At 33.0% G+C, this 26,557-nt stretch overlaps 3 protein-coding genes across 7 annotated transcripts in view; 2 read left to right on the top strand and 1 right to left on the bottom strand.

The window, feature by feature from the left end:
• LOC105057699 (serine/threonine-protein kinase RUNKEL) overlaps positions 1-4,065 on the bottom strand; it is a 15,222-nt gene extending 11,157 nt beyond the window's left edge. For all 4 annotated transcript variants that reach the window (XM_073248408.1, XM_010940393.4, XM_073248409.1 and 1 more), the window contains exons 1-4: positions 3,928-4,065; positions 3,683-3,772; positions 3,073-3,125; positions 2,761-2,836 (exon numbers count right to left, since the gene is read on the bottom strand). In XM_073248408.1, coding sequence (XP_073104509.1) covers positions 2,761-2,836; positions 3,073-3,125; positions 3,683-3,772; positions 3,928-3,975 — 267 coding nt within the window. In that variant the 5' untranslated portion in view covers positions 3,976-4,065. The remainder of the gene's footprint in view (positions 1-2,760; positions 2,837-3,072; positions 3,126-3,682; positions 3,773-3,927) is intronic.
• A 7,859-nt stretch (positions 4,066-11,924) lies between these two features.
• On the top strand, positions 11,925-17,725 carry LOC105057698 (superoxide dismutase [Cu-Zn]). 2 transcript variants are annotated; one of them, XM_010940392.4, is made up of 8 exons: positions 11,925-12,063; positions 13,271-13,358; positions 13,478-13,579; positions 13,696-13,791; positions 13,988-14,019; positions 14,095-14,170; positions 17,300-17,353; positions 17,526-17,725. In XM_010940392.4, the coding sequence occupies exons 2-8, from the start codon at positions 13,283-13,285 to the stop codon at positions 17,546-17,548; spliced, it is 459 nt and encodes a 152-aa protein (XP_010938694.1). In that variant the 5' UTR covers positions 11,925-12,063; positions 13,271-13,282; the 3' UTR covers positions 17,549-17,725. The 2 variants fall into 2 exon arrangements, with proteins under 2 accessions (XP_010938694.1, XP_073104709.1); XM_073248608.1 differs by lacking the exons at positions 17,300-17,353; positions 17,526-17,725 and adding an exon at positions 16,107-16,309.
• Positions 17,726-22,651: 4,926 nt separating this feature from the next.
• Positions 22,652-25,816, top strand: LOC105057697 (polyubiquitin). The gene is made up of 2 exons (XM_010940391.2): positions 22,652-22,791; positions 24,656-25,816. The coding sequence occupies exon 2, from the start codon at positions 24,656-24,658 to the stop codon at positions 25,577-25,579; it is 924 nt and encodes a 307-aa protein (XP_010938693.1). The 5' UTR covers positions 22,652-22,791; the 3' UTR covers positions 25,580-25,816.
• Positions 25,817-26,557: the final 741 nt, after the last annotated feature.

Genomic DNA, 26,557 nt, shown 5'->3' with positions numbered 1-26,557 from the left:
AAGGCCTACTCAAAGAAAGGGAACTCATCCAAGTCCTTGATAAATAAGTAGATTGTTTGAACCAAGAAGTGTCCCTTTGTAGGGTGGGTTAGGAAATAAACACAAAATACTCCAAATCAAAGCAATTTATCACTACCCTTTTAAATCAGGTAGACCATGTGGAAAGAAACAAATGAAGATGATGCTTTACATGACAAAACTGCAATGGATCACAATAAGAGAGACCATGGAGGTAAAGAAAGCAATAGACAACCAAGAGAATGGAGAAATTTTAACTCAAAAGAAAGGACCAGTTATTGATGCAAACCATCACTATTTAAGCTCGTTTGGCATCACTCTAACTTCCTTTTTTTTCCCAAAAACACAAAAATTGAAGCAGAAATGGTGCTGAAAACTCTTTCTCAGATTTTGGAAACTATGGAAACTAAAAAAAAAAAATCTGGTGTTCAAAGTTTCTGAAAACCAAAACTGCCATGACCACCACGACTCCCATCACCCCCCCAATGCCAACCATCAGTGGCCACTGCTTATCGTCACCTAGCACCAGCTACTGCCACTATCTCCATCATCACTACTGCCAAATGCAACCCAAGCAAATAGGAAACAAGTTTTCACTTTTTAGAAAAGCAAGAAGCTGATTTTAGCTTTTAACGAACTGAAAACTGAAATTGGCAATGATACCAAATGCCACCAAGATTAATTCCTGAAAAAGCACCAACATATCAAGGGCATGTTTGTTTGGGGGAGTTGGACTCAAAAATGGAAATGGGAATGAGTAACTTCCAATCCAACAACCGCTTAGTTTTTTGGGTGGGTGGGTGGGGGTGGGTAGTCCTACTCCCATTCCGATTCCAGAGGAAATGGGAATGCCCCAAAACCCAATCCCTAATCTACCCTAGTCTTCAAATTCTATTCCAATTCTGGTCACAAACCAAATACATTGGGAGATATGGCCATTCCGATCCCCATTCCAATCCATTCTGACTCCAATTCCAAACATAAACCAAACATGCCCTAAAGGTAGGCAAAAACAAGAAAAGGGAAAAATGGTGGAATACCAAGCCAAAATAGTTGACTTCTCATTGGTGGCAAAGACTAAACCATACTCAAGGTAATGCAATTGAATATCTATAATTACAAGCTAGAAAGGCAATGCAAAAGGAGCTTGATTGAGCTTGAAGAGATTGTCTCATGAGAAAGTCAAGGGTTCTATAGTATGATAAATTTTAAGATCATATACAGACATAACAATTTAGAGTACTAGAACCCAATAATCGTCATAAGAGAATCACTGGAAAATCCAAGTAACCTCGCGTGCGTACACATAGAAAGAAAACCGAAAATTATCTTAATATACTCTAGAAAGGCGAAAAATGCTAGATGAAGACCACGGATTCTCAAAGTAGAAGAAATGGAGAGCAACAAAGTCCCATTATGCTCTAGGAACAACATCCAAAATGCAATACTAAAACAACATAATGATAGAAATAGCAAAACCGGGGTCCAACTAGAAGTCTCAAAAACAAATACTAAACTAGAAGAGAGCCCAGAATAATAAAGGCCAAAAACAAATATCAAAGAGTGATGAGAATTCACATGAAACTGGATAACAAGCAATGGAGGGTGAAAAGTAGATTTAGGAGGACTTAATTAACAAAGGATTCTTGCTCAAAAACAAGCTACATTGGAACCAATACCTAAATGAATCCTACAACCTTGGTAGTCTTGATCACCAAAACCAACCCAAAAATACATCCATAAATTTTTTTCTAAAAAAAAGATAAAAATTGTTTAGTCAAATTCAGTTAAGATTCAATACAACAGCACTAATATTTCAAAGAGAAGACCAAGATAAATCTCTATGACCAGATATGGAATTAGGAACCAGTGAAGGACTGCATAAAATAATAAGCCTCAAGTAATTTCCACCACAAATGAAAAATTTTGACAAGAAATCATTGACTCCTCGAGGAAAACCAAATTGAAATCATACATTCCATATGAATACCAATGATATCCAGTGAAAAGGTAGCCTAATATAAATACGCAAAAACTAATGAGCAAGAAAGCAATAGAATAGACAAAACTGCAGTAATTCGATCAAAAAGGAGATTGCGAATAGATTATAAAAATCACTAATAGTACATATTCGAATCTTTGCAGGCTTTGACACCTTGAAACTGGATTACCACATATTAGAGCACTTGCACTCCCTTGTTTGACATCAGAATACAAATGTATGGCTACAAAAAAATCACATTATGAATACAATTAAGCACTAGTGACTGCATGTGTCCTGTAGCATGTAGAAATTCCATAATACATGTGTCTAATATTTGTTTAACATACTCACTCAATTAACTCAACTCCCATTATGCATCATATAAAGTTTGAAAAGCTGATGATGAACTAGTTCCCCATGGCAATTTTCGTTTTGTGGATTTATTGTGGTGGATCAAACTGTCTTGCTATCACTAAACCTAATGTTTTTACATGTTTTAAACACAATCAGCAACTTAGTCCTAGATCCCTCTACTTTAACAAACAACTGTATTTATCAAATCAGTTTAACCTGAATCCGTACACATATGCTGTGTATAATATACAAATGTTTCACTTTCTGGCAGATTAGTAAAACATGAAGAACATAAATGACTATGATGCAAAATAATGCAGTAGCAGTAACTAGGACCAGAGCCGACCTCCATATAGTGTCAAAATGATTAAAGTATTTATGCATACAGAAAGTCATTTAAGCACCTGCTTCAATAAAGTCATGAGGTCTCCACCAACACAATATTCCAACACCAGCCATAAGTGGGCAGAGGTCTCATACCTGAAAAACATCATATGCAGAATTTTATCAATAGTATTGGGGGGATTATAAACATCTTTATTCAACACAGGAAAACAAGGATTGATGCAGAAGGATTGCAGCAGCTTCTATCTTATACCGACAAGTAATGCAGCCATGACTTTTGCTAAACCTAATACAAGTTCCATAAGCAAAAGCATTGTACAAATACTGTGCCCTTTCATGGGCTTGACGCCTAAAGACTCCTCATGTCTTACCAAGAATCAAATTTCAGTACATTTGGATGATCTAGAGAGTGAAGCATCCGAACCTGCAAAGATATAAGGGGGAAAAATATATAGAAACTTAGATCACTGGCACAAAAATATTATGAAAGTAGAGACTCATTAAATCAAATATACCTACAAAAGTGGTATAGTATAGATCTAATACAGGAAATTTTTGATACTATGAGATGTTATGAAACGGGAAACGCATTAAATCCCCCACCCACCTCCCTCCCCTCCCCACCCAAACCCCCCACAAAAAAAAGGTTAGTCAATATTAAAAGTAAAGAGCATGCATGCTTAAATCGTTTATTTTACTTCGTATCCTTTTTAAAGGGTATAAGCAAAACAAGGGATCTTGCATTACATTGATAGAATGTCACCATCAACTCGATAAAAAGATGAAGGGAACTTCCACGAGAGAGATGAGGGTAAAGAGAAAAGGTTAACTATGAAAGCAAGAACAGTTGTCTGATCAGAAATTCTGAATATTTATGCGAAAAATTACCCTTAAATTCAGATAAGCTTTATTCTATTAGATCAATACGAACTGAGCAATGAGATTGGAGTTCAACAACAAATGGGTCGGCAGTGGACTCACTTCTTGAAGGACCTTCGATCTTTGGGACTTCTCCACGCTCTTGACGGCATAATACTCGATCGTCTTCTTCTTCCTCCCTTTATAAACCACCTACCGATCGGGGAAAAGAACAAAAAATCAACAACATTTCTCAGACGAACAGATCAAGAGCTCGATCCGAACTCCCTCGATCGGCCTCCCAAGAAACCCTAGAAATGGTAATCGATCGACGACGCGAGAAAGGAGGAGAGACTGATAAAAATTACCGAGTGCTTTCCGCGGCCGATCGCCTCGTAAACGTGGTAGTTGTTCATCTCGATTAGGGTTTTTCGCTCTCCTCTCTCTCAACCTCGGAGCTTAGAGAGAAAAATGGAGTAAAGAAGTGGGAGTTGGCAAAGGAAAGAGATCGGGTTTCTTGGTCTTAATTTCGGAAGGGTTTTAATTATTTGTCTTTTTGGGAAGAGGCGGGAGATTGAGAAGAGGGCGAAATTGAAACCGAAGGTACCGTTGGGACATGGAGTCAACGGTCCACCGAACGGTCGAATATAGGATTGTTTAATCTGTGCCGTTCATTCGATGGGGCATTTGAAATGAGATGTTACCTGGACGGATAGGATGGGAGCGGCCGGCCTGATGGAGTCGTGGCAGGTCTCCAGGAGTTTGTTATTTTGAAATGGGATGACAAATGGGTTGCACCTGGGTTTAAGCCCACTGTTTCTTCTCCCTACCAAAACGGATTTGATCGGACACAAATATATTTGTATTCATATTTTTTTATAAATATGAATATTAATACAAATACTAAAAGGATATCAAAATTGGTATTTATATTTATTATAAATAATATGAATACAAATTGAGTATTAAGTATATCGATATTTATTCTCAACGGATGTAAATAAAAGTAAAATATTGGTTATATTCATATTTTTTATCCAAATATGAATATAAGTCCGATATTACTTATATGTAAATTTTATTTTTAAAAAATATATCAATTACATAATTATTAAAAAAATAATTAAAATTTACTGTATATATCACATGCAACACATAATATAAATCCACGCTGTGGCTTCTAAACTCGCATAGAGATCGACCTAATCAAGGTCCTACTCACCGATCAGATTAAATTTATATTAAAATATTAAAAATAAAAAAATATATATTATATTAAAAATATTAATATTTTCTACATCAAACACCATTATTAATCCTTAATTGCAACGTGATAAAAATGATAATGAATTATCTACATTCAAAGAGTATGTAAGAAAAATCATATATAAATACAGAAACATAAATAAATTCAATATTGAATTAATTCACCGATGAATAATAAATATTTTTATATTAAATAAATCATTTGAATATTTTATATTGAATAATTATTTTGAATTAATATTGAAATATTGACCGATTCATTGCCAATTTGAATTTACATGTACGGCCTGCATAATTGTGGTTGTTGGAAAAAGATATTAAAGTCTCTTAGATTTTTGGTTAATATATTATATAAAAAAAACTATATTTATTTTTCAGTTTTTATTGTATAGAAAAAAAATTATTTTTATATAAATGATTAAATATGAAAATTAGAATAAACATCAAATAATTATTTGATAAACTAAATATATACAAATAAGAAAAAAAAAGTTCCTAATATTAAGTAAAAATATATAAACATGATGGCTAAGCACGTGCATTCAAGTCATGCAATAGTGGCTCAAATTGTAGAAGTTGCATTTTTATTTCAAAATTTTTGTTCTAATCGAGATCCTTGATTGGCCTATTTACAACTATGCTTTGGTGCTTAACTTCTATTGCATCAAAGAATCAAACACAACATGCTCCTCCAGAGTAATAGACTGTTCATGTCTGGTAGCTAAGCAAAACAACCAATAGCGATGAGTACCATCATGGTTTTTTGTTTTTATTTTAGAATAGCAACAAATGATGTTCTCAAAGATTTAACCCTCAAGCCTTAGTTCAAATGTTGCTACCATGTTACCTCTGACCTCTTAGATAAGAGATCAAGGTTTCGGTAATCTCAAAGGTTCTTCTATTTTTTATTTTTAAAGGTATAGAATAAATAATCCACCAAGTGTCTATTTAATTAGATCATCAAGTACTTGCTTGAATGGTACTGGCTCTTGCTATTTGGATAGCACTTAGCAGGCAAGGTTCGACTCCGCAAAGCAATCTTTAGGGTTAATTTGATTGAGAGTAATATAGTATAAGTAAATAAATTTCATATCATATTATTATATTAGATGTGAAAAATAAAAAAAATATATAGTAAAAAATTTGATGGATCTCATATTTATATTTTAAAAAAAAAAGATAAAAATAAATATGATAAAAATTTATTATTTGATAAATTTATAAGTGGTGGTAATCCATATTTCACAAACATATCTCCAATAAAGTACATATATAATTATTAAATTTATTTTGATATCTTTCCAAATTATTCAATAAAATTTTTTTTAAAAAAAATTAAGATACAGGTGGTATTATGCAAAAGACTATATAATTATAGTTATTATATAAAAATTGATCAAAGATGATAATGCTATGTCAATATTAAAAAATTATTTTTTGTTGATGAGTATATTTATAAATTTTGTGATATTTCTGTATAGGATTATCTCCAACCAGGCATAGTAATTTTTTTTCAATGATATTTTTTTGAGCAATTTTTTTACCAACCAAATAAAATAAAAATTATTTTTTTCATAATTATTTTTTTATATAAATGATTTACAAAAATTATTAAATTATCTCATAATTTGATATAACCCAAACAAATAAACCCTGAGAGTAGGATGGGTATAAGATACAAAAGGGGACCGACCCTCCCTTCTATACCAAAATTAATTATTAGATATCCAAATCAAAGATCCATATTATTAATCATGATTTATACTAAAAAATTATATATGCATGTGTGTGTGTGTGTTATGATGGTTTCTAACCTATGCAACAAATTGAATGGTAAAATTACATGAGTTTTTTATTTGCTATGACATGAATATTGAATTTATTGGTTTTCTATATGTATTAATTAATTTTAACATATATAGATGATGATCAATGGTAGACTTTTACTTTAAATGCTTCATCATATAATTTTTAATTTAAATACTTTATCATCTATTTTATCGCATCAATATGGTGGAGACCATCCATTTTTTATATCCATATAATATATACTAGCATAAAACCCGCGTTAAGCTGCGGGCCTTGATAAATAGAAGGCAGTATCAAAAAAAATCCTCAATCTTCGATGTCTTCAGAACGTTTGTTCAGAAATATTATATAAAATAGCAATTGCATACTTAAATTATAAATATATTCATGAATTATAAATATTCATTAAAGAATTGAAAAATATTCTTTTAATTGATGTTTTCTAATCCGAATACATAGTCAGAATAATAGAAGATTAAATAATAAATATAAGAGCTATAATTTCTTTACTTCAAAAGCACCACAATTAGTTAATTTAAGAAATATTTTTTTATAAAAAAATCTTTATAAAAGAGAGGGTTAAGAAATGATTGATCCATAATTTTTATTACAAATTTAAGTTCATTGGAAAAAAATTTTAAATGAAAGAAATAGAATTTTAATGCCTTATGTGAGAAATTAAACAACAAAAATTAAAAAAAAAGGAGGAAAATTCATTTAAACATAAGAAAAGAATAATGCCATTTCAATTATAGGGATGTAAGAAATCAAACCGTATACATTCTTTTTTTTAGATTTGAATAAAAAAATATTCAAAAAAAAATCAGAAATGTAGTTGGTTTACTTATAGAAAAATTATAAGACCATCTGTATAGAGATACCTAAAAAAATATTTATGCTGCCATCCTCATAAAATTTCTATACTCTCTATTAATTTAAAAATAGCTTCCCTATACAATTTTTATGAGAACGCCCTCATATATTTAGTTTTTTTTCTTCCTATGCACTAGGAACCTATAGAACTGTTGTGCGCCTTCTTTTTTTTTTTAACCCTAACCCTCTCTCACCTACCCACGGTTGCCATCGTTTCCAAACCCTTTTCTACTCCTCCACTTTTCTTCGACCACCGCTGTCAGTCTTTCTTCATCGGATTTTCTCTACCAGTAGCTGTTCCATGGTTGAAGAGGATGAAGGAGAGAGCGGAGTAAGTGGTCTTACATTTTTTTGGTCCCGACGTCGGTTTTGGATTTTTTTCCCTTTGTCTTCTGCTTTTGGAGATAAGGTGGTGGGGGCAGTGTCCTCGATGCTGACCCTATGGTGAGTAGTGAAGGTGCTCTGCATATTTTTCCAACCTATACCAGTATTCTTATATCTGGATGAACCAAGATAAATCTCATTTTCAAGATCTATTATTTCTAACCAACTTCGAATTCTATTACTTATTATTTTTTCTTTTTTTTTTTTCTATTCATTCCAAATCCAAATCTTATTCCTCTCTTCATCTTTTCCATCATCTATTTCTATTTTTTTCTATTCTCTTCTCCGATCTAACTTTCTTTATAACCCTGCCCTAAACCTAATCCCGCACTTATTATTTTTTTTCTATTTTTTTTCTTTTTGTTTTGATCCAAACCATATTCTTCCCTTCCTCTTTTCGACTGTTTATTTTTCTTTTTTTTTGGGGGAGTTCTCTTTTTCAACCAATATTTTCTGCATCCCTCCCCTAACCCTAACCCCAACCCTAACCTGAGTCCCAACCCGTAACCCTAACTCTCAGCAGAACCTAACCCCAACCCTAACTAGCCTCCTAATCTAACCCTAATCATAGCCGGATAGCTAATCCTAATCTGATCCTCCATCGTAACCCTAATCCTAATCGGATCAGCTAACTTGTTAGCCAAAGGACCTATGATCCATTTGGCGTACCCATTAACTTATTTATATAGATCCAATCGCGATTCATCCCCAAACCCATTAACCCATATCTTATTTTCTCCTCTTAATCCATCCACTTCTTTCTGTTCACCAAATCCTAACCCGATCCATCAAAACTCATACAAGTTTTTCTTTCTATTCATCGGAAGGCTTCATAGTAAGCCTCTGTTCCTTCCTTTTTCTATTCACTGGAAGGCTCCTGAATCTTAGCAACAACCCTAGTATTTTTTTCTTTTATACGGACATTGAGAAAGGCTACCATAGCATGGAAGCAATCATTTATCCCTCTCTTTCTTTACATGATGTTTGTAAATAAAAGAGTGGAAGGTTGCTAAAACGTAGGCAGCAACCCCTCTGCATTCTAATAAGAAACAGAATGTTGTTTTTGATATTACGATGAAAGAAAAATTTAACTGACGAGAGAATAAAAATTACAAATATTTGGTAAAAGCAAAGTCAAAAAATAAACAAAGATCCCTAAATTCATCTTCTCTGGCCTCCTTTACTAATTTTTTTTGGTCTATTACCATCCTTTTTGATATTTTTAATCCTCAATAAGCCTGATAAAAAATAAAAAAAAGCAGCAATCAGAAACACCCACAAAAAAAAAAAAAAAACACACACACACACATACTACCCAACCGTCTACTTTCAACCTTCCTATGTATATATAGGCTAAAGCATGAAAAGAAATCGATAAGATAATCCATGCTTTGGCATCAATATTTTTTGATTTTTTTCTTAGAAATCTTCTCTCTGAGATTTCTCTTCATCCACCCCATTCCTCGCTCTTTTTCTTTTTTTTTTGTGTGTGCCTTTCTGGTAACAGAGAATGGCATGGGAGAGGAAAGACACCACGCACAAAGTTTCATCCCATTCCTCTCTCTCTCTCTCTCTCTCTTTTCTTTTTGCGTGCGTCTGTCTCGTGACAAGAAATGGCATGGGAGTGGAGAGCTAGAGTAGAGCTGATCTGCTCAGCCATCAAGAATATCTTCGACTCGTCCAATCTAAGCCGCTATCTTTTTTTTCGGATAAAGCATCATTTTTTTCCTACATGTTGGATGGATGCCATCTGTCCCTCCATGGATAGCCGATACTTGTCAACCGAGAAAATTTCGATCTCAACTTTAATATATTGTATATATATGTCAAGAGACCATCAGAATATATATATATTTTAATTTTTATATATTTTTTATACTATAAATCATGATCAATAGTATAAATTTTTGTCTTGAATATCTCATTATAAATTTTTAAATCAAAAAAATTAGATATCTTCTCATCGTGAGAGGATACAATCTATTGTACATATAAACATACGGACCTATATATTTGGGTAGCTTTTGCCAATTGACTTTCTTATTAGAAACAATGCACAAATCTCGAGACAAAGCAGATCGGTAGGGATCCATACATCCCTTTCATCACCAAATTGATCGATCCATACAAAAATCAAGAGCAATACCATTGCGTTTTCTCAATCAAAGGGACATACATATCTTTCTTTTATTACCAAATGATTAATCTCCATATCAAAGCCAATGGCAATCCATGGCATTTCTCTAATAAAAAATATATACATTTCAAAAATAAAAATGTAAAAAATGATTTTGTTTATTATTTATGGTTGCTGAATTCTAATGGGATGGATAGAATTTCAGCCTGCAACAGCTGTTGCATTCATACGTCATTGCTAACCACACATTTCAATTTTTAAATCAGAAATCCCAATCTTAACAGGTATGGTTACCCCCTGCCAACGAAACTAACATTATAATGAACCTGGACGGTCAGACAGCAGAAGGGTACTTTAAATTTATATTACTTGTCAAACTTAAAAAAATTGATGACATAGAGCTAACTTGAGATAAGGATTAGTATAACCAACAATAGTTGATGCAGTGCGTAGGGATGATTTAATAATGCGTTACAACAATGTACAATTTTTTTTTCTTACGCACTAATGGGCATCCCCTAGAATTTTTTTTTTCATAAGAATAATTTTATTATCGGCCTAAGTTGTATTTTTTCTTATATATATTTGGGAAGGTTTGGAGTCTAAATTTGTATGTCCAAATTTAAAAGCCTTTATGGCTTTCCCAATTCTTGTTATGTTCAAAATATCGAAAGACAAATTTTAGATATAGTCATTGCACTAATCATATAAAATATTTTGCATTCTCGTGACCTATACGTCTAATCATTTTCATTCTCATTTTGCATGCAAGATTTTCTTCCTTGGAGGCTTCCTTGCGCAAGCATCGTGGTTGCTAAACAACAAGCTACTTACTGCATTCGTTTATTGATTTAAGAGCTTATATCAATATTGAATCATAAATTATTTCTTATATGCTTGACATACAATCTCTTTTTTTTTTTAAAATACAAGATACTTTCATTTTTATGCCCTGTTTATTTTTTATGTTAAAGTTAGCAACTTGATACTTGCAGCTTGAAAAATATGAATATTAATTTTATTTATAATATATATATATATATTATAAAATTAATATGATTTTAGCAAAAAAAATTATCTAATCTAACTTCAACATTCTAACAAACAATAATTCAAAATATAAATGTTAACCAATGTTAAATTAGTATGATTATTTTGTGATTGAAGGGAGATGCCTAAATCAAGGAAAGAAGACAGTGAATATTGTATTTTATTTATTTCTCTAAAAAATATTGATAGATTGAATTTATATTTTAGCTAACTCTTGAGCAGAGACCAATACTTTAACAACAAATCTAAAAACATAAATAGACAAATAAAATTTAGATAAAAATATATCAAACTTGAAATTATTATTTTAAATATATTATAAATAGAGAAATAAAAAAAATTAATCAGATAAGAATAAGAATGCATTTATTAGACAAAAAATCACTACCATCTACACTCCCCGATACTCTTTTTCTTCCAATGTTGTTATAATAAAAAATTATAAGAGCTGTCATCTATCTTTTGCACAATAAAATTATTAATCTTTTTTTTCACGACATCCATCATTAAATCAGATTTTATATATTTTTCAAAGCATAATAAATCTTTCTCTATCGTTAGCAGTATGAATTATAAAATTGATATTGCACTTTGAAAATTGTGTAAAATGCTTTGGTATTATGAAAAAAAAAAAGAACCGAACCCTATGATCCTTGCATATCCCTAATTTTTTGTACAAATATCCTTATGCTAATATTAAGTATAAGTATATCCTTATATATACTTAATTAACTGCGAGCTTTAAGATGACGTGTCACTCCCTGCCTCCCCGACAGCTCCTCGGTCGCTATTTCTGTACTGCGCGTGCAGAAGGAAGCTTTGTCACCTCCGGTGACCATAACCCATCATCTGTCCCATTTACATATGTGGTTGGTGGGTTGGTCTTCGCACCCTCTCTCTCCGCCCGAACGGGAGAAAGAATAGTTGTCTTCTCCGCCGTCTCTCTCCCATTCTTGTTCTCTTCTCCTCAAAGGGGTCGCCTGAGGTAAGCTCATCGTTTTAGGGCAAAGTGCGGCGGTATTAGTGTTTTAATCCCACGATCGATTGTTCGGGAACGGGGACTTGGATGCTCTGTTTGTCGTTCGTCTGGATTTGCATTTTATGGTGTCTAATTGTCTGATCTGATCCGATGCTTCTTTTATCTATGATTTTGGCTCTACTTTTGGTTGGGATGCTTGATGACGATTTGATCGCCACAGATTTGATTTCTTCGGATTGTAGCCGCCCAAAACAGTGTGAATCGGGTTCCAAGCTGTGATTTTTTTTACCTGATGCAAATGGATCTCGGCTCTTTTTGTTTCTTTTTTAAAAAGGAGGAAAGGCGTTTTTTTTTTCCATGTTAAATTTATTTTTTTTATATTTATTTGTTTTGATCTGTGCATATTTAACTATTCAAATTCTACGCGATGGTTGTATAAAAGATGATGCGATTTTTGGTATAGGTGTATGAATCTCCCCATTTTTTTTTTTTTGCTTAAAACAACCAAATATCTATGTTTATTACTTTCTGATGGCAGTTTTGCGTTGTAGGCGTGCAGTTTTTTTTTTTTTTTTTTTTTATTTCTTAAGCTGTATTTTTGACTGTAGCATAACTATGTTCACTGTAGACATCTTGCGTGCCACTTTTAACTATATATAATCTAGATTCTTGGCTACTTCACAGTGCACTGTATTTAGTCTAGACTTCATGCGTGCCACTTTCTACTGTGTTTGGTTTTAGAGTCTAGACTCAGCGTGTGCCACTTTCGCTGTATTTATTCTAGACTTCTTACATGCCCCTTTGGACTGCATTTAGGCCAGACATCTTGCGTGCGATGAGGAATTTGATGTGAAAATGGTGTACTTTATGTCTAAAGCATGGTTGTGTCTCCATCTTGAGTGTAAATTTTGCACTTGACAGATAATTACACTAATGTTTTGTGGACATTTAATTAGCTTTCAAGATTGTCTTGCTGCAAGGTAATTCTGTTTCTTAGGAGATTGTATCATCTTATATTATGTTCAAATGTTGTCAAAATTTTATGTGTTTAATCTCTATGCTTGTAGCTTTGTTTCCTGGACATAGGAAGCATATTTATGTTTGTTTATGTTTGGCTCATTTTGTTCATCAGAGTTTCTCCCTTATGCTCATCATTTTCTTAATTCTGTCTTAAATGAAGATACATCTCATTTTTTGGTGTTTTTATCCGTAGATCACATAAAAAATGGTGAAGGCTGTTGCTGTACTTGGTGGCAGTGAGGGTGTCAAAGGCACTGTTTACTTCACCCAAGAAGGAGATGGTACATTTAGCAATAAGCTAGTATATGCTGATGTTTTCTCATTTTTTGTAAAAATTGAAACACAATTATAAGTTATCCAACTTCTTGCACATGCTGATGTGATTTTATTCATGTTTTAGGTCCAACAACAGTGACTGGAAGCCTCTCTGGCCTCAAACCTGGGCTTCATGGCTTCCATGTTCATGCCCTTGGTGACACTACTAATGGCTGCATGTCCACTGGTATTTATCTTTGTTCAGGGACAGCTTCTTATGAAATTTAATTAATGACACCTGTAGAAATAATCATTTTGTCGGTCATGGAAATATTTATTTATTTTTAATTTTACTAAATTCAGGACCACATTTCAATCCTGCTGGACATGAACATGGGGCACCTGAAGATGAGATCCGCCATGCTGGTGATCTTGGAAATGTGACTGCTGGTGATGATGGTATCATTTTTTGTTTTCGGCTATCTTTTTTCTAAGTTTAGGTTGTCATTCTTCACGACATTATGACTTGACATGACATGTACATGAACAAGTTTTTTATCTTTTGGCTCATTTATTGGCTTTGCGAGCCTATCTGTTATCTATTGAATAATTTTTTCCTTAGCATCTTTATGATCGTTTCTTTATATTGTTTCAGGTACTGTTAATTTTACCATTATTGACAGCAAGGTGATTTAATTATACAACTCTCTTTTTTGTTTATTAAATGCTTTTGGAGATTCTTAACTGTTTTTCTCATCACAGATTCCACTGTCTGGATCAAATTCGATTATTGGAAGGGCTGTAGTGGTCCATGCTGATCCTGATGATCTTGGAAAAGGTAGTTATTATTATTATTTTTGAAACTTTTAACTTATAATAGTCTTGCATTTCTCGCATTTATGCTAAAACCTTACTAAACTTTTAAGTACAACTTTATTTTTCTGCTAATCATCCATAACCATAGAAGCATGGATGAGCTCAAAAATAGTGAAAATCTGCATTGCTTTTGGCTCATCATTAAGTGTTGGTTTTTCTAGCGTCTTCTAACATCATGAACGTGTGGCAACACCTTTTTTCTTTTTTTTTTTGGATAAATGGTTTTAATCTATGCTGTCTTAAATCCTGCATTATCCATACATATTGCATATACTCTTCATTGCTTGAAAATTTTTGCAATCATTGGCTTTGGGGATATTTGGGAATGGCTGGAGGGAGGTAGCTTCACAATTTGACTTACAATTTCATGACTCCACCAGGAGAGGTGCTATGATGCCAAGCCAAATGTGAAATTGGAATGCAATGGATGCTTAGGCATGGCACAGAATCAGCAGAAATACCAAGCATAAAATGACATGGCACATTTTGGCAATTCATTCTATTACCACTAGAAATGACATGGCATGTGGCGTTGCTTGTCCGAGTGACTTAAACTGTGCTTCAGAGCATTGCAAGTCTGAAAAGTGCCAAAGAAGGGATGCTTTTGAGTATATCTGCAATTAGGCGTACATAAGATGGTAGAAATATGCCTTTTCTTATTGCTTTCTGTTATAAGAGTAGTTCAACCAAATAATGGGTTCATGATTGTAGTGATTCATTCCAAATTCATTTACACATGCCTCTTCCCAAAGACTGCAACTCATTTATTTTTAAGACAACCATCATAATACATGTTTAGTGCGATTTCTTTGAGAAGCGACAATTTTTCCCCTTTGCCATGTGCACACTTCTTTGGATTCCAAGCTTATAAAGTCTCCAAAATTTTCAAATCACAAGTGGTTAGATATGTTTCCTGTCCATCATCACTTTAAAGAGTTCATTCATTCTCTGAAGTTGGCTCCCAATGATATAGCCCTTCATGCCACAATCACTATTAATAGCTTTCATATCCAAAGTTGAGAAATGTCAAATGCAACTTGATCAGTGTCCAGTGCTTATCTGAAATTCTTACCCTTTCAGAATTTGTATTTATACCCATCAAAAGTAGAGCAAAAAGGAATAAAATATCTTTACCTTTGTAATGTATGTCTGAGTGGTAGACAAGCTGTAATCCACAAACACAGTTCCAATTATTACCGCATTTTGCCCTCCACACTTATGTCCCTGATTCCATCTCCATATTCATTTTCATCACAATCTCTTTTCTCGTGGGGCTCACAAGAGTCATCTTGTTTTATTTGACATGGTGTTTGGCGTTGGTATTCCTACTTTTGCTCTTTCACATGTTGGCAAAATTGAAGTCCATGCTTGCATTAAGAGTGCTATGTCATACTTTTGAGATATAGGTATATTGACAGTCTTCGTTAGACGCATGAGATGCTAGTACTCATCAAGTGCCCGGTGTGTGAATTCAAGAGGTGAGAGTACATAATTGGAGATTGTAATTCCATCAGGAATTTTTACTGCAAGACTTTTCATCTAAAACTAATAGCAATCAAGTCAAGGTTTATAGGTCTGCTTTTTCTCCCTTCGTTTTCTTTTTTCTTGGGGGGGCCTCAAAGGGGGTATCTAAAGAACAGCAGATTTAAAGAGTTGCGACTCTCATGCCTTTTTATTTTTAGCCACACATAGGATTGCATTGTATATAGTGAACTCTAAGGCATATATCCTGATGCTTTTGAGAAGCTTCCAGGACTATGAGGTTCGTGATGAGGTTATTTGTGATTTATGATTAATATGAAGACTACTTATGCCATTGTATTTTGAATATAATGTGGTATTTTCATAAATAGAGACATGAAAGAACCTTTATTTATTTCATGAACCTTTTTGCTTAGGCACATCAAGTGCTCCAGGACCTTGAAGCTTCCATCCTTCATGCTCAGCTTTCTATTGCTTTGACTTGCTTGTGAGACCATGTATTGCAGTTAAATATTTATCTTTATGGAACAGAATTATTACATTGACTCTTTTATTATTATTTTTTTGATGTGGATCTGTTACCGGACCAAAAAATGCTGAAGATTTGAATTTGTACTCAGATTCAGGGAAAGCTTCTTCTGAGAATAGATCACAATCTTGTACTTCAGAATATAGTGGAGTTCATGATTGGGAGAGCTGCATTTTAGTTTGGAGCATTACAAGCTCAAAAAAATGACGGGCTAAATTAGCGGATTTTTTTTTTAAAAAAAAATCATAACTGTTCTAGAACTATTGCCAAATATTCCTTTACATTTATTGCGTCTGAAACATAGCTTAAACTCAATGGATTGTTCATGACCCAAGAATTCAGACTTCTGTTCTCCATTTTAGAGCTATTTGCCTTGCGATTGAATTATCGATGGGTTAACACTTAGAGTAACCCAACTAGGATGATAAGTTCAAAATAAAACTATTAGAATGCACCTTAATTGATCTGAACTCCACTAATCTGATAATCAGACTTTGATTCTTGATTCAAAAACCTGTCGCAGCAAAAATAGAGAAAACTATAAAATGGAATCTGCAGCGGCTGAAGTTAGCTTTAAAATGAGGGCATGCAACTTAAGACAGTATATTTGTTGCATTTAACCCAAAAATTGCATCATAAAGACATGGTACAAAGCAAACTCAATGAGATTACTTGATAGTGCTGAAGTCAAGCAATTAAACAAATTACACTTCTTTACAGTTGTTTGATGTATGCTATGGACTCTACTCTTATTCAAAAGCAAAATATTCTGCTTGAATGTCTTCTTCTTTAGAGGGGATACATCTTGAACCTTGCATCTTAATTTTGCAAGGTTCACCCAGTTCATCCTGCCACGTGAGAATGTATCCTTCTTCAGTGATTGTTGTGAAGATTTTCTTTCTTCTCAACTGGTTTTCACTGACCAATGGAACCTCATATCATTCTGTGTGAATGTTAAAATACTGGGTAGTTTTGAGTTTATACAATGATCAGAGTTTGTAGTAGTTTCTTTTCTTTTTTTTTTTTGGTGTCTGCACTATGGTAAGAATTATCTTAAACAAACTCTTGATGCTGTCTTAGGTGGACACGAGCTGAGCAAGAGCACTGGAAATGCTGGTGGAAGAGTTGCTTGTGGTGCGTCCCTTTGTTACTTGCACATCTGTGGCATTTACTTCTATCATGCTTCATTTCTTCAATTTTTATGATTCTTTTATGTGTTTTCCCGAATATATTCTGTTCTTATTAATAGAAAGGATCTGTCACTTGGATGGCGCCTAATGGTGTTCCTTTTAAACTTATTTTACAGGCATTATTGGACTGCAGGCCTAAATGTCTTGTTCTGGATTTCTCGTCGGTTTGAGTTGGAACAGTCTTATCATGTACTTGAAGCGCTAGCTGACGTTTCCTTTCCCACATGCTGGGAAGACACGCTTATGTTGAATAAGAAACCTTATCTGAGTGTTTTGGCATCTTTAAGCAGCTGCTACCATGAATCTTTTTCAAGTATTTCATTCTTGCTTCTTCCTTTCTGCCCAATGTTTCATAACAGTGTGTGCGCCAAAGCGTTAAAGCTTTCAGAAACTGGTCTGAACGACTAGATCCGTTCTACGTATATTTTGCTTTAATTTGGAATCATAGATGTGGTAAGCTTTCAAATCAGATGCTGTAACTAGTAACCACAAATTTTGTGCACGAACAAATTTGCTGGCTGAATCACTAAATCTTTTAGCCCTTGGTGTGGGACATCACTTTTCATCTACTTTTTTCCGGTTTATCCTTTCAAATATTATGTAAAGTTATTTTGAAATCTTTTAATTTTTTGTCTTATTTTGTTTTTTTTTACTTTAGCTGTAACTTTATAAGGGTTTAAATAATGGGATTATGACGAAGGTTTTAAATTTTTTGGGATGAAGATGTTCTAATTTGTTGATGAAATGAAATGCTATGCTGTCTTGCCCTATTCAAATGGCAGCTCAAGTCATGCATTTCACTAAATATCTTATCTCGCTATATTTTTTTTAATTTATTTATTATTATTTATTTTTTTTCTATCATTTTTTTTCTTTCTATTTTATTTTTTAAATCTCTTTATTTCTTTTTTTTCTCTTTACTTTCTTCATTTGTTTTTTTTTCTTTCCTTCTTCTTTTTTTTCTCTCATTTTTTTATCTTTTTTCATTTTTTTTTCTTTTCATGTTCTTCTTCTCTTCTCTTATGGGTGGATGGATTTTGGAGTTTTAATCTTGTCCTGATCATACTTTTTTCATAAGAATAGGATGGTTGGGTTGCATCCTATTCCATTGAAATTTAAAATCTCGGTTATAACTTTCATATTTGGTGTATGTGTCATACGGTTATGTATTTTTTAAATTGGACAATGAAAGTATTATATAGATGGTTTGGATGATTGAGTATGATTTATTATATTTAAATTATTTATATATCAAAAGTCATGTGTTTAGATAGTAGAATCTATATATCAAGTGGTGAAAAAATTTTGTTTTGTTTATGTTATTTAATCTATCCAATTTTTGTTCATTTGATCATGAATGTGTGATTTCTGATGACCAATTTGAAAAAAAAAAATTATTATATATATATATATCCATGACCAATTTAGAAAAAAAAATTATTCTATATATATATAATTTAAAAAATTAAAATTTATATATTTTGATTGTAAGGTATCATTATGTCAGACTCCAAATGCTAATATTAACTTAAAACTCATGATTTGACTCCACTTTAAGCGTCGGAGCCTTCCAATTACAAGGGGTTTCGGTATGTACGGTTCAAAAAGCCCTACAGTTAATTGAGATGGACCTTAATCTCTTTTAGATACGTCATTGTTGTGGATAAGGATTCGGTCCCTTCACAACATTAAAACTCAACATAAAGCATGCGCGAATGTCTCGGATTGCATCAGGTTGCCATATCGTACCTCCATATCGCATATTATGAATCGATTCCATCGAGTAACTAATGGGCACAAACTTCTACCGGAAAAAAAACAAAAAAAAAAAAAAAAAAAAACTAATGGGCACAAACAGAAACGTTTGCATGCGTGCAGGGACGTGCATTTTAATATTGCTACTGATCACCGCACTTCATCTGTTTGGTGATTCGAAGTTGGTGTCAAGTCAATGACTCAATGTCATCTGAAAATAGGTCATTTACCAAGCATCATATAATATTTGTCTTCTATATAGAATGGATTATCAAATAGATTGGCGTTGGATAGTATTTAATATTCTCATATTTTTTTTAATGTCACCACCACTCATATTTTTATCTTCTTTATTTTTTTGATAATTACCATCATCCATATATATATATATATATATATATATATATATATATATATATATACATATATATACATATATATATATGTATGTATGTATATGTATATATATGTATGTATATATATACATACATATACATACATACATATATATATATACATACATATATATATATATATATGTATATATATATATATATATATATGTATATATATGTATATATATATATATATATGTGTGTGTATATATATATATATATATATATATATATATATATATATATATATATATATATATATATATATATATATATATATATATATATATATACACACACACACACACACACACAAGGCACCATCAATGCTTGATGCCAGACCTTTTGAAGAGACACATACCAACCAGGTGAGCTACCAACTGTGTTTTCAGATAGATATTTATACATATAGGATATGTCCCATAAAATTAGGTGTAAGCGCAATACGTGTCACTAAACCTCGTCGTGATGGATCTACTGCATGCTTGTTCCAGATCCTTTGGCTTACAAGCTAGTATGGTTTTAAAGAGATAGATACATGATTTTTTTTTTTCAAACAAAGTATCGGTTCATTGAAAATTTAGCTGATCTAAATCTCCAGTACTCCTAAAACTGAATAGTTTTGATTTTGGTCGTAGTTGAATTTTGGTTGTACCTAGCGAAATATCTAAACTAACCCTCTGATGAATAATAAATAAAAAGGAATAAAATTATATCTTTTATTGTATAATTAAATGTTACTATTAACTCATTTGCTTTATATTGATCTGCATGAATGAATTTTTTTTTTATTTATATTGAAACCAATCATCATAATTTTCCTTTACTCCCATTCACCAAGTAAGTTGCATATTCCTTTGATACCTTCTCGTAACCTAAATCTTTTATTTTATCACATATAAAATTTTACGTTAAATTTATTCATAAATGTAATAGTTACTCCATTATTCTTTGATTACGTTCATTTATTTTTTAAAAAAACAACCATCCATCTAAATGAAAAACAAAGATTTTTTTTTTTTTTGGGGGGGGGAGAGGGGCGGTTAGGGTTACAAAGATAGCTATTATTTCTATTCTTAATTTAAATTAGCACGTTCCTCTTTCCACCATTTGTTCTACCAAAGCCGTAAAACCCTCTAGAGGTTTAATGGATAAGAGATGACTCAACTAATCTAATTATATATATATATATATATTAAAATAAAAATTTAGAGAAAATAAATTAGCTATTTAGATTGTCTACGTAAGCAACACATTATTACCTATAAATATCATTTGGATTAAAATCAACCTGCAATATGCTGGACTCTTTTATCTAACAATTCTAAAAGCATTGAATTAAAGCATGATATTATTAAATGATTGAATTAAAGCCCACTTATATGACTTAATTGATGTATTTAAAGTTTGATATTATTATTCTGTTATAATAAAATTTTATTTATATATATATAGTTGGGAATATGAATGGATATCAAAAATTTAGATAGATATTATTTTATTATTTATAAATATTTTTTTAACAAATGATTCATTATGTGACCTAAAATCCGCACGTAATGTGCGGGTTCAAAACTAGTTAGCCAGATTTATTGGATCAAGTAAGAGACGGGGGAGGAGAGAGAAAATAAATGGTCACATTTGTGTGATCATTTATTCTACATTAATAAATATAAAAATAGCAACAGTTGGGGTTTTTACATGATTTTTCACATGTGATATATGTGCATTCAAAACCAACCAAATAATATGAGAGTATAGGTTTGACATTTATGAAGCCAACAAGTTCTGACCTAATATGAGCTCAATGCTTTACCTAATATGTAATCTACAAAACAATCCTAATAACCCTCGCATTTGGTTTACATGTTAATGATTTATTGACATTAAATCATTATCGGACAGTTTCAAGAATATGAGTGAAATTAAATATTTTAAGTAGCAGTATCCGTCCAAGATACGGGCCCAATTCTAATCAAAGCCAAAATGGGACCCAAACCACTTATTCCCTGTTTGATCTATCATCTATCTGATTTTATTTGACTTGAACTTTGTCAAATTTTTGTAAGAAAAATGATTTGAAAAAAAACAAATACAAGGGAGTGCTTGAAAAGATCTCAAGATTAAAGATGATGTGAGTGGAAATGATAAAATTATTGTATGTAAATGTACCATAATGATTCTATGCAACAGCGATTTTAAACAAGTTTCATTTTTCAAATTACCATCTATATCAGTGATAAAATATTTGTCTTTAGTTTCAGCAATCCAAAATCACTCCAAAATAGTGATACTGTACTGAAACTTGAGGACAAAAATATTTCTCAATCAAATAAAAAGATTGATATATTAATATATTATTAATATATTATATCAATATTATAAATATGATATTATATTATATTGATATTATATATTGTATTTATAATATATATTATATTATGATATATATTTAAAATATATTATTATCATATTATAATTCAATTACTGTAGAAATAATTTATTATATTTTATATTTATATAATAAAATTATTTGGTATATTACTTCTATTTATTTTATATTTCTAACTGTAATAAATGTTAATATTAAAAAATAATATATTAAAAGTATAAATAAAAATATTAATTTCATAATAATAATGGATATATTTTTTATAAGATTAATAATTTATAAGGCTGACAAATATATTATTATGAAATATATTAATATTTTATCATAAACTATTTTATATGATTAATAAATATTTTTTTATGTAATATGTTAGGATAATTTTTGGATAGGATATCAAATAAATTATTCGTAAATATTTAAATATCTTTAATCACTGAATCATAATTTATTAAATTCAATAATTTTTAATTATTTAATATTAAATTATTAAAGTTAGATCATAAATAATTTTAAATTATCGTCGTTACCCCGTTTGGATCACCAAATGGGTGTAGAATGATCCAGTAGCTTCTACTTGCTTCAGACGGAGACTCTCTGGAATCTTCCAACGGAGAGCTCCGTTTCCGCGTTCAACTCGCGCCCCAGCGAAAGATGGCGTTGCATAGTGCACGTGTCAATAGATCGTTGCTCAGATCCGACGGTCAGCCTTTGTCGGTCGCTCAAGGGAGCGCCGATAAATAGCGAGGTCTTGGGTTCCTTCTAAGCTCATTGATCACAAGTCTCTTCGAGTCGGAGCGATCCAAGCGCGAGAGAGCTTCGATCCAAGCGCGAGAGATCAAGGTAAGCCTCCGCTTCTCCTGTTTTCTCTTTTGTGAATTGAGATGTGAAAAGATCATCGGATTTGATTGGACTGGATAGGTCTTTTAGGGTTTTCATGATTCGTTGGGTCGTTTCTTTCTGCCAAAAGAAACAAAGATAATCTGATAAACCTTCGGGAAAACATGGAACAATCGTTTTCTATTGATTTTTCTGGTAGAATATGATGTGTTATCCGATTGCTGGTCTTCTATAGGATTCTTAGGTTTTTGATTGTTTTCTTCTGGTCGTTTCTATCTGCCGAAAGAAACCAAAATTAAACCAAGATTCGGTTTTGATTTGATAATGTTTTAGGAGAACATGAATCTGGATTAGTTTTACAATCTTGGTCTCGCTATATTGTTTTTTCTTTTTTTTTTTTTTTGGGAGGTGGGGGGGGGGGTGGTAAAGCACGGGGTTTTGATTGGATTTGTTGTTCTTTAGGGTTTTGATCGATCTCTTCTGTTTTTTGCTCTTATGTGAATTGCTCTGATAATCTATTTTCTAAGAACGTTAGATGAGATCGTGGTAATTAGATATTGGACAGTCTTTGTTAAGCAACTTGATGTGATTTTTATCGTCTGATATGTAGGGTTTTGAATTCGATCATGTGGGGTCTTTTTTTTTAACTTCAGCAGAATGGGATCTGGAGGTTCTTTTTTTGTGATTGTTAATATTTGAAAAGCAATTCGTTGAAAATTCCGTCCATTGATTTTATTTTATTTTTTTTTTTTTAAATCCATGTAGAACACGGGATTTGGATTGCATTGTTGCCTCTTTAGGCTTTTTAGGGTTATTATGTTCTCTTATTGTCTTACAGTCGCTGTCATGTGCCAAGATTCCTATTTGATTTGATAAACTTTTGGGAGAACATGAAATTAGATTAAATCTTGGTCTTGGTGTATTATTTTTCTTCTTGATGATTATGGGTTTCAGATTGGATATTGTTGTCCTTCTAGGTTCTAGACTGATCTCATGTTTCCATGTCCGCTCTTTTTTTCCCCTCTTTTGGACAACATTAGGTTCGATGATTTTATGGTATTTGGATCCTGGACAATCTTTGTTTAGGAATATGATATTTTTTTTTAATTATAATTATACGGTCTGGTCATCTTTTAGGATTTTTACCTGATTCCTGTTGTCTCGTTTCTCTATAGTTGATGCCATCCGGTAGGGTTTTGTATCAGATCTTGTATTCCCTTTGTTAGAATTTTATAATTTTGCCATGGGGGATTTAACTGCTTTAGGTTTTTGATTATCTTAAATCCAGGTTAGGCTTTCTTTATTGAAGGTGAATTGGGTTTTTTTGCCATCTTATACCTTATCCTTTAAGGTGGTTTTGCCATCCTTATACCTTATCCTTTAAGGTTTGATCTGCCCCTAAGATTTCTCCTTGTTAGTACAGTGCCGGTCTTTCTGGGTCTTGGTTGTATTCTTCTTCTTCTTCTTCATTTTAATGCGAGTGGTTTTGTATTTTATTTTTGTAATATAAAAGTAACAATAATTTTGTATGATAGATGGGAATCTGTTTTTTGTTCATAAATTTGTCTGTTTAAGATTTCATGAAGGTTATACATCTGACTTTTGCTTCACTTTTTCCATCTATAAATTGCAGCCTTTCTAACTTGAGGTTTGATTTCTCTTTTGTTTTATAGATAACTTGATTTGTTATTAAGCCAAGCCATCTTGATTTAATATTATCAGTCAAATTTTTCTATCCAAATATCAGTCAAATTTTTCTATCCAAAGATGAACTAATTGGGTTTTGCGCTTCTTGTTAGTTTTTCTTGAACTTTCCAAGTTGTTCATGTCCTACATGATTATTGACCCTTCATGATTGTGATTTCAGATGCAGATCTTTGTGAAGACCCTTACTGGCAAGACAATCACCCTTGAGGTTGAGAGCTCAGACACCATTGATAATGTGAAAGCTAAGATTCAGGACAAAGAGGGGATCCCACCTGATCAGCAGCGCCTGATCTTTGCTGGGAAGCAGTTGGAGGATGGTCGCACCTTGGCAGACTATAACATCCAAAAGGAGTCGACCTTGCACCTGGTTCTCCGCCTAAGGGGGGGCATGCAGATCTTCATCAAGACCCTTACAGGGAAGACTATCACCCTTGAGGTTGAGAGCTCAGACACCATTGATAATGTGAAAGCAAAGATTCAGGATAAGGAGGGCATCCCACCTGATCAGCAGCGCCTGATATTTGCTGGGAAGCAGCTTGAGGATGGTCGCACATTAGCAGATTACAACATCCAAAAAGAGTCCACTCTTCACTTGGTCCTCCGATTAAGAGGTGGAATGCAGATCTTTGTCAAGACTCTGACAGGGAAGACGATCACTTTGGAGGTGGAGAGCTCTGACACCATTGATAATGTCAAGGCAAAGATTCAGGACAAGGAAGGAATCCCTCCAGACCAGCAGCGTCTTATCTTTGCTGGAAAGCAACTTGAGGATGGACGCACGCTGGCAGATTACAACATTCAGAAGGAATCTACCCTTCACTTGGTGCTGCGGCTGAGGGGTGGTATGCAGATCTTTGTTAAGACTTTAACAGGGAAGACAATTACCTTGGAGGTGGAGAGTTCTGACACCATTGATAATGTGAAGACAAAGATTCAGGACAAGGAGGGCATACCCCCTGATCAGCAGCGCCTCATCTTTGCCGGGAAGCAGCTGGAGGATGGTCGCACTCTTGCAGACTACAACATTCAGAAAGAATCAACTCTTCACCTTGTCCTGCGTCTCCGTGGTGGTGATCTCTGCTGAAATGTTCATGCTGGTCTGGAATGGTTGTGATTGTTGGGTTCTTTAGCTGCAGTTTATTTCTGAACATCTGGTTGTTTTGCGAGTCTACGGATGTTAGTTGCTTGGTTTATGTCTATCTAGTTTGTTGTGAAAATTTGAACGTGAAGGTGGCTGTTTATGAGCTGTTCTATCAGAGATATTGTTAGCTTTGTTTAAAGAAATTCTTCCAATAGGTCCCTTTTAAATTTGTTAGCTCAATTTTGATGTGTCCCCATGAAATTTTTTAGCTCAATTCTGCTTGCGGGAATGCTTTTATGTGTTCAAGTGATATTGTTAATCGACTGAAGGTGCTTCGTAAGAAAAAAATGTATTTGGGCCACGCATGCAATGCTGGCAGGGCTGAAGCACAGGAACTAGTGTTAATTGCCTGTCTTTTAACTGAAGTTATTTGTAGAGCAAAGTGATTTTTAGTTGGTTCTATTCCATCTCTATGCTTTTGCTTGCTTTTCTTTGAACAGTCCAGCGTTCTTGCGTGTGTAATTTATATAAAACGGTTCTCCGTTTGATGAGAAGGGTATTTTAACATCTGGTTGACTAAGCAGTCTTGAGATGTGGCACGATGTTGATTAAAACAGAGGCATAGTTTAAGTGTCTCAAAATCTAACTGATCTAGTTGTAATCTGCTATTTGTTTTTAGTAACAAAAGATTCAAGTGAGTTGGATGGATCTTGCAACCTTGGTGGTTCGGATAATATTGTGTAGGATATCGCTGCCCAGGACAATGGCTTGAGTCAGCTGCAGCCACCATCAGTTTCTGTCCACTCTACTGACTTTCTGGACTCAAATCACTTCGTTGTTCAAGTTGCTAGAGGCTTTTGTTGCCGGTAATTTGGATGTGCAGGCTGCGTCTTCTGGAGCCAAAATGGGTTAAATTTGGAGCTGCTGCTCCTCGGATAGGGTTCAGTCTTTCAGGGGAATGTTGACGGAGGAAGTGCAACA

This window comes from Elaeis guineensis, chromosome 14 (assembly GCF_000442705.2).
Source record: "Elaeis guineensis isolate ETL-2024a chromosome 14, EG11, whole genome shotgun sequence".
NCBI classification, from domain to species: domain Eukaryota; kingdom Viridiplantae; phylum Streptophyta; class Magnoliopsida; order Arecales; family Arecaceae; genus Elaeis; species Elaeis guineensis.
The sequence above is the reverse complement of the archived record's forward strand: the minus strand, read 5'-3'. Positions and strand labels throughout refer to the sequence as shown.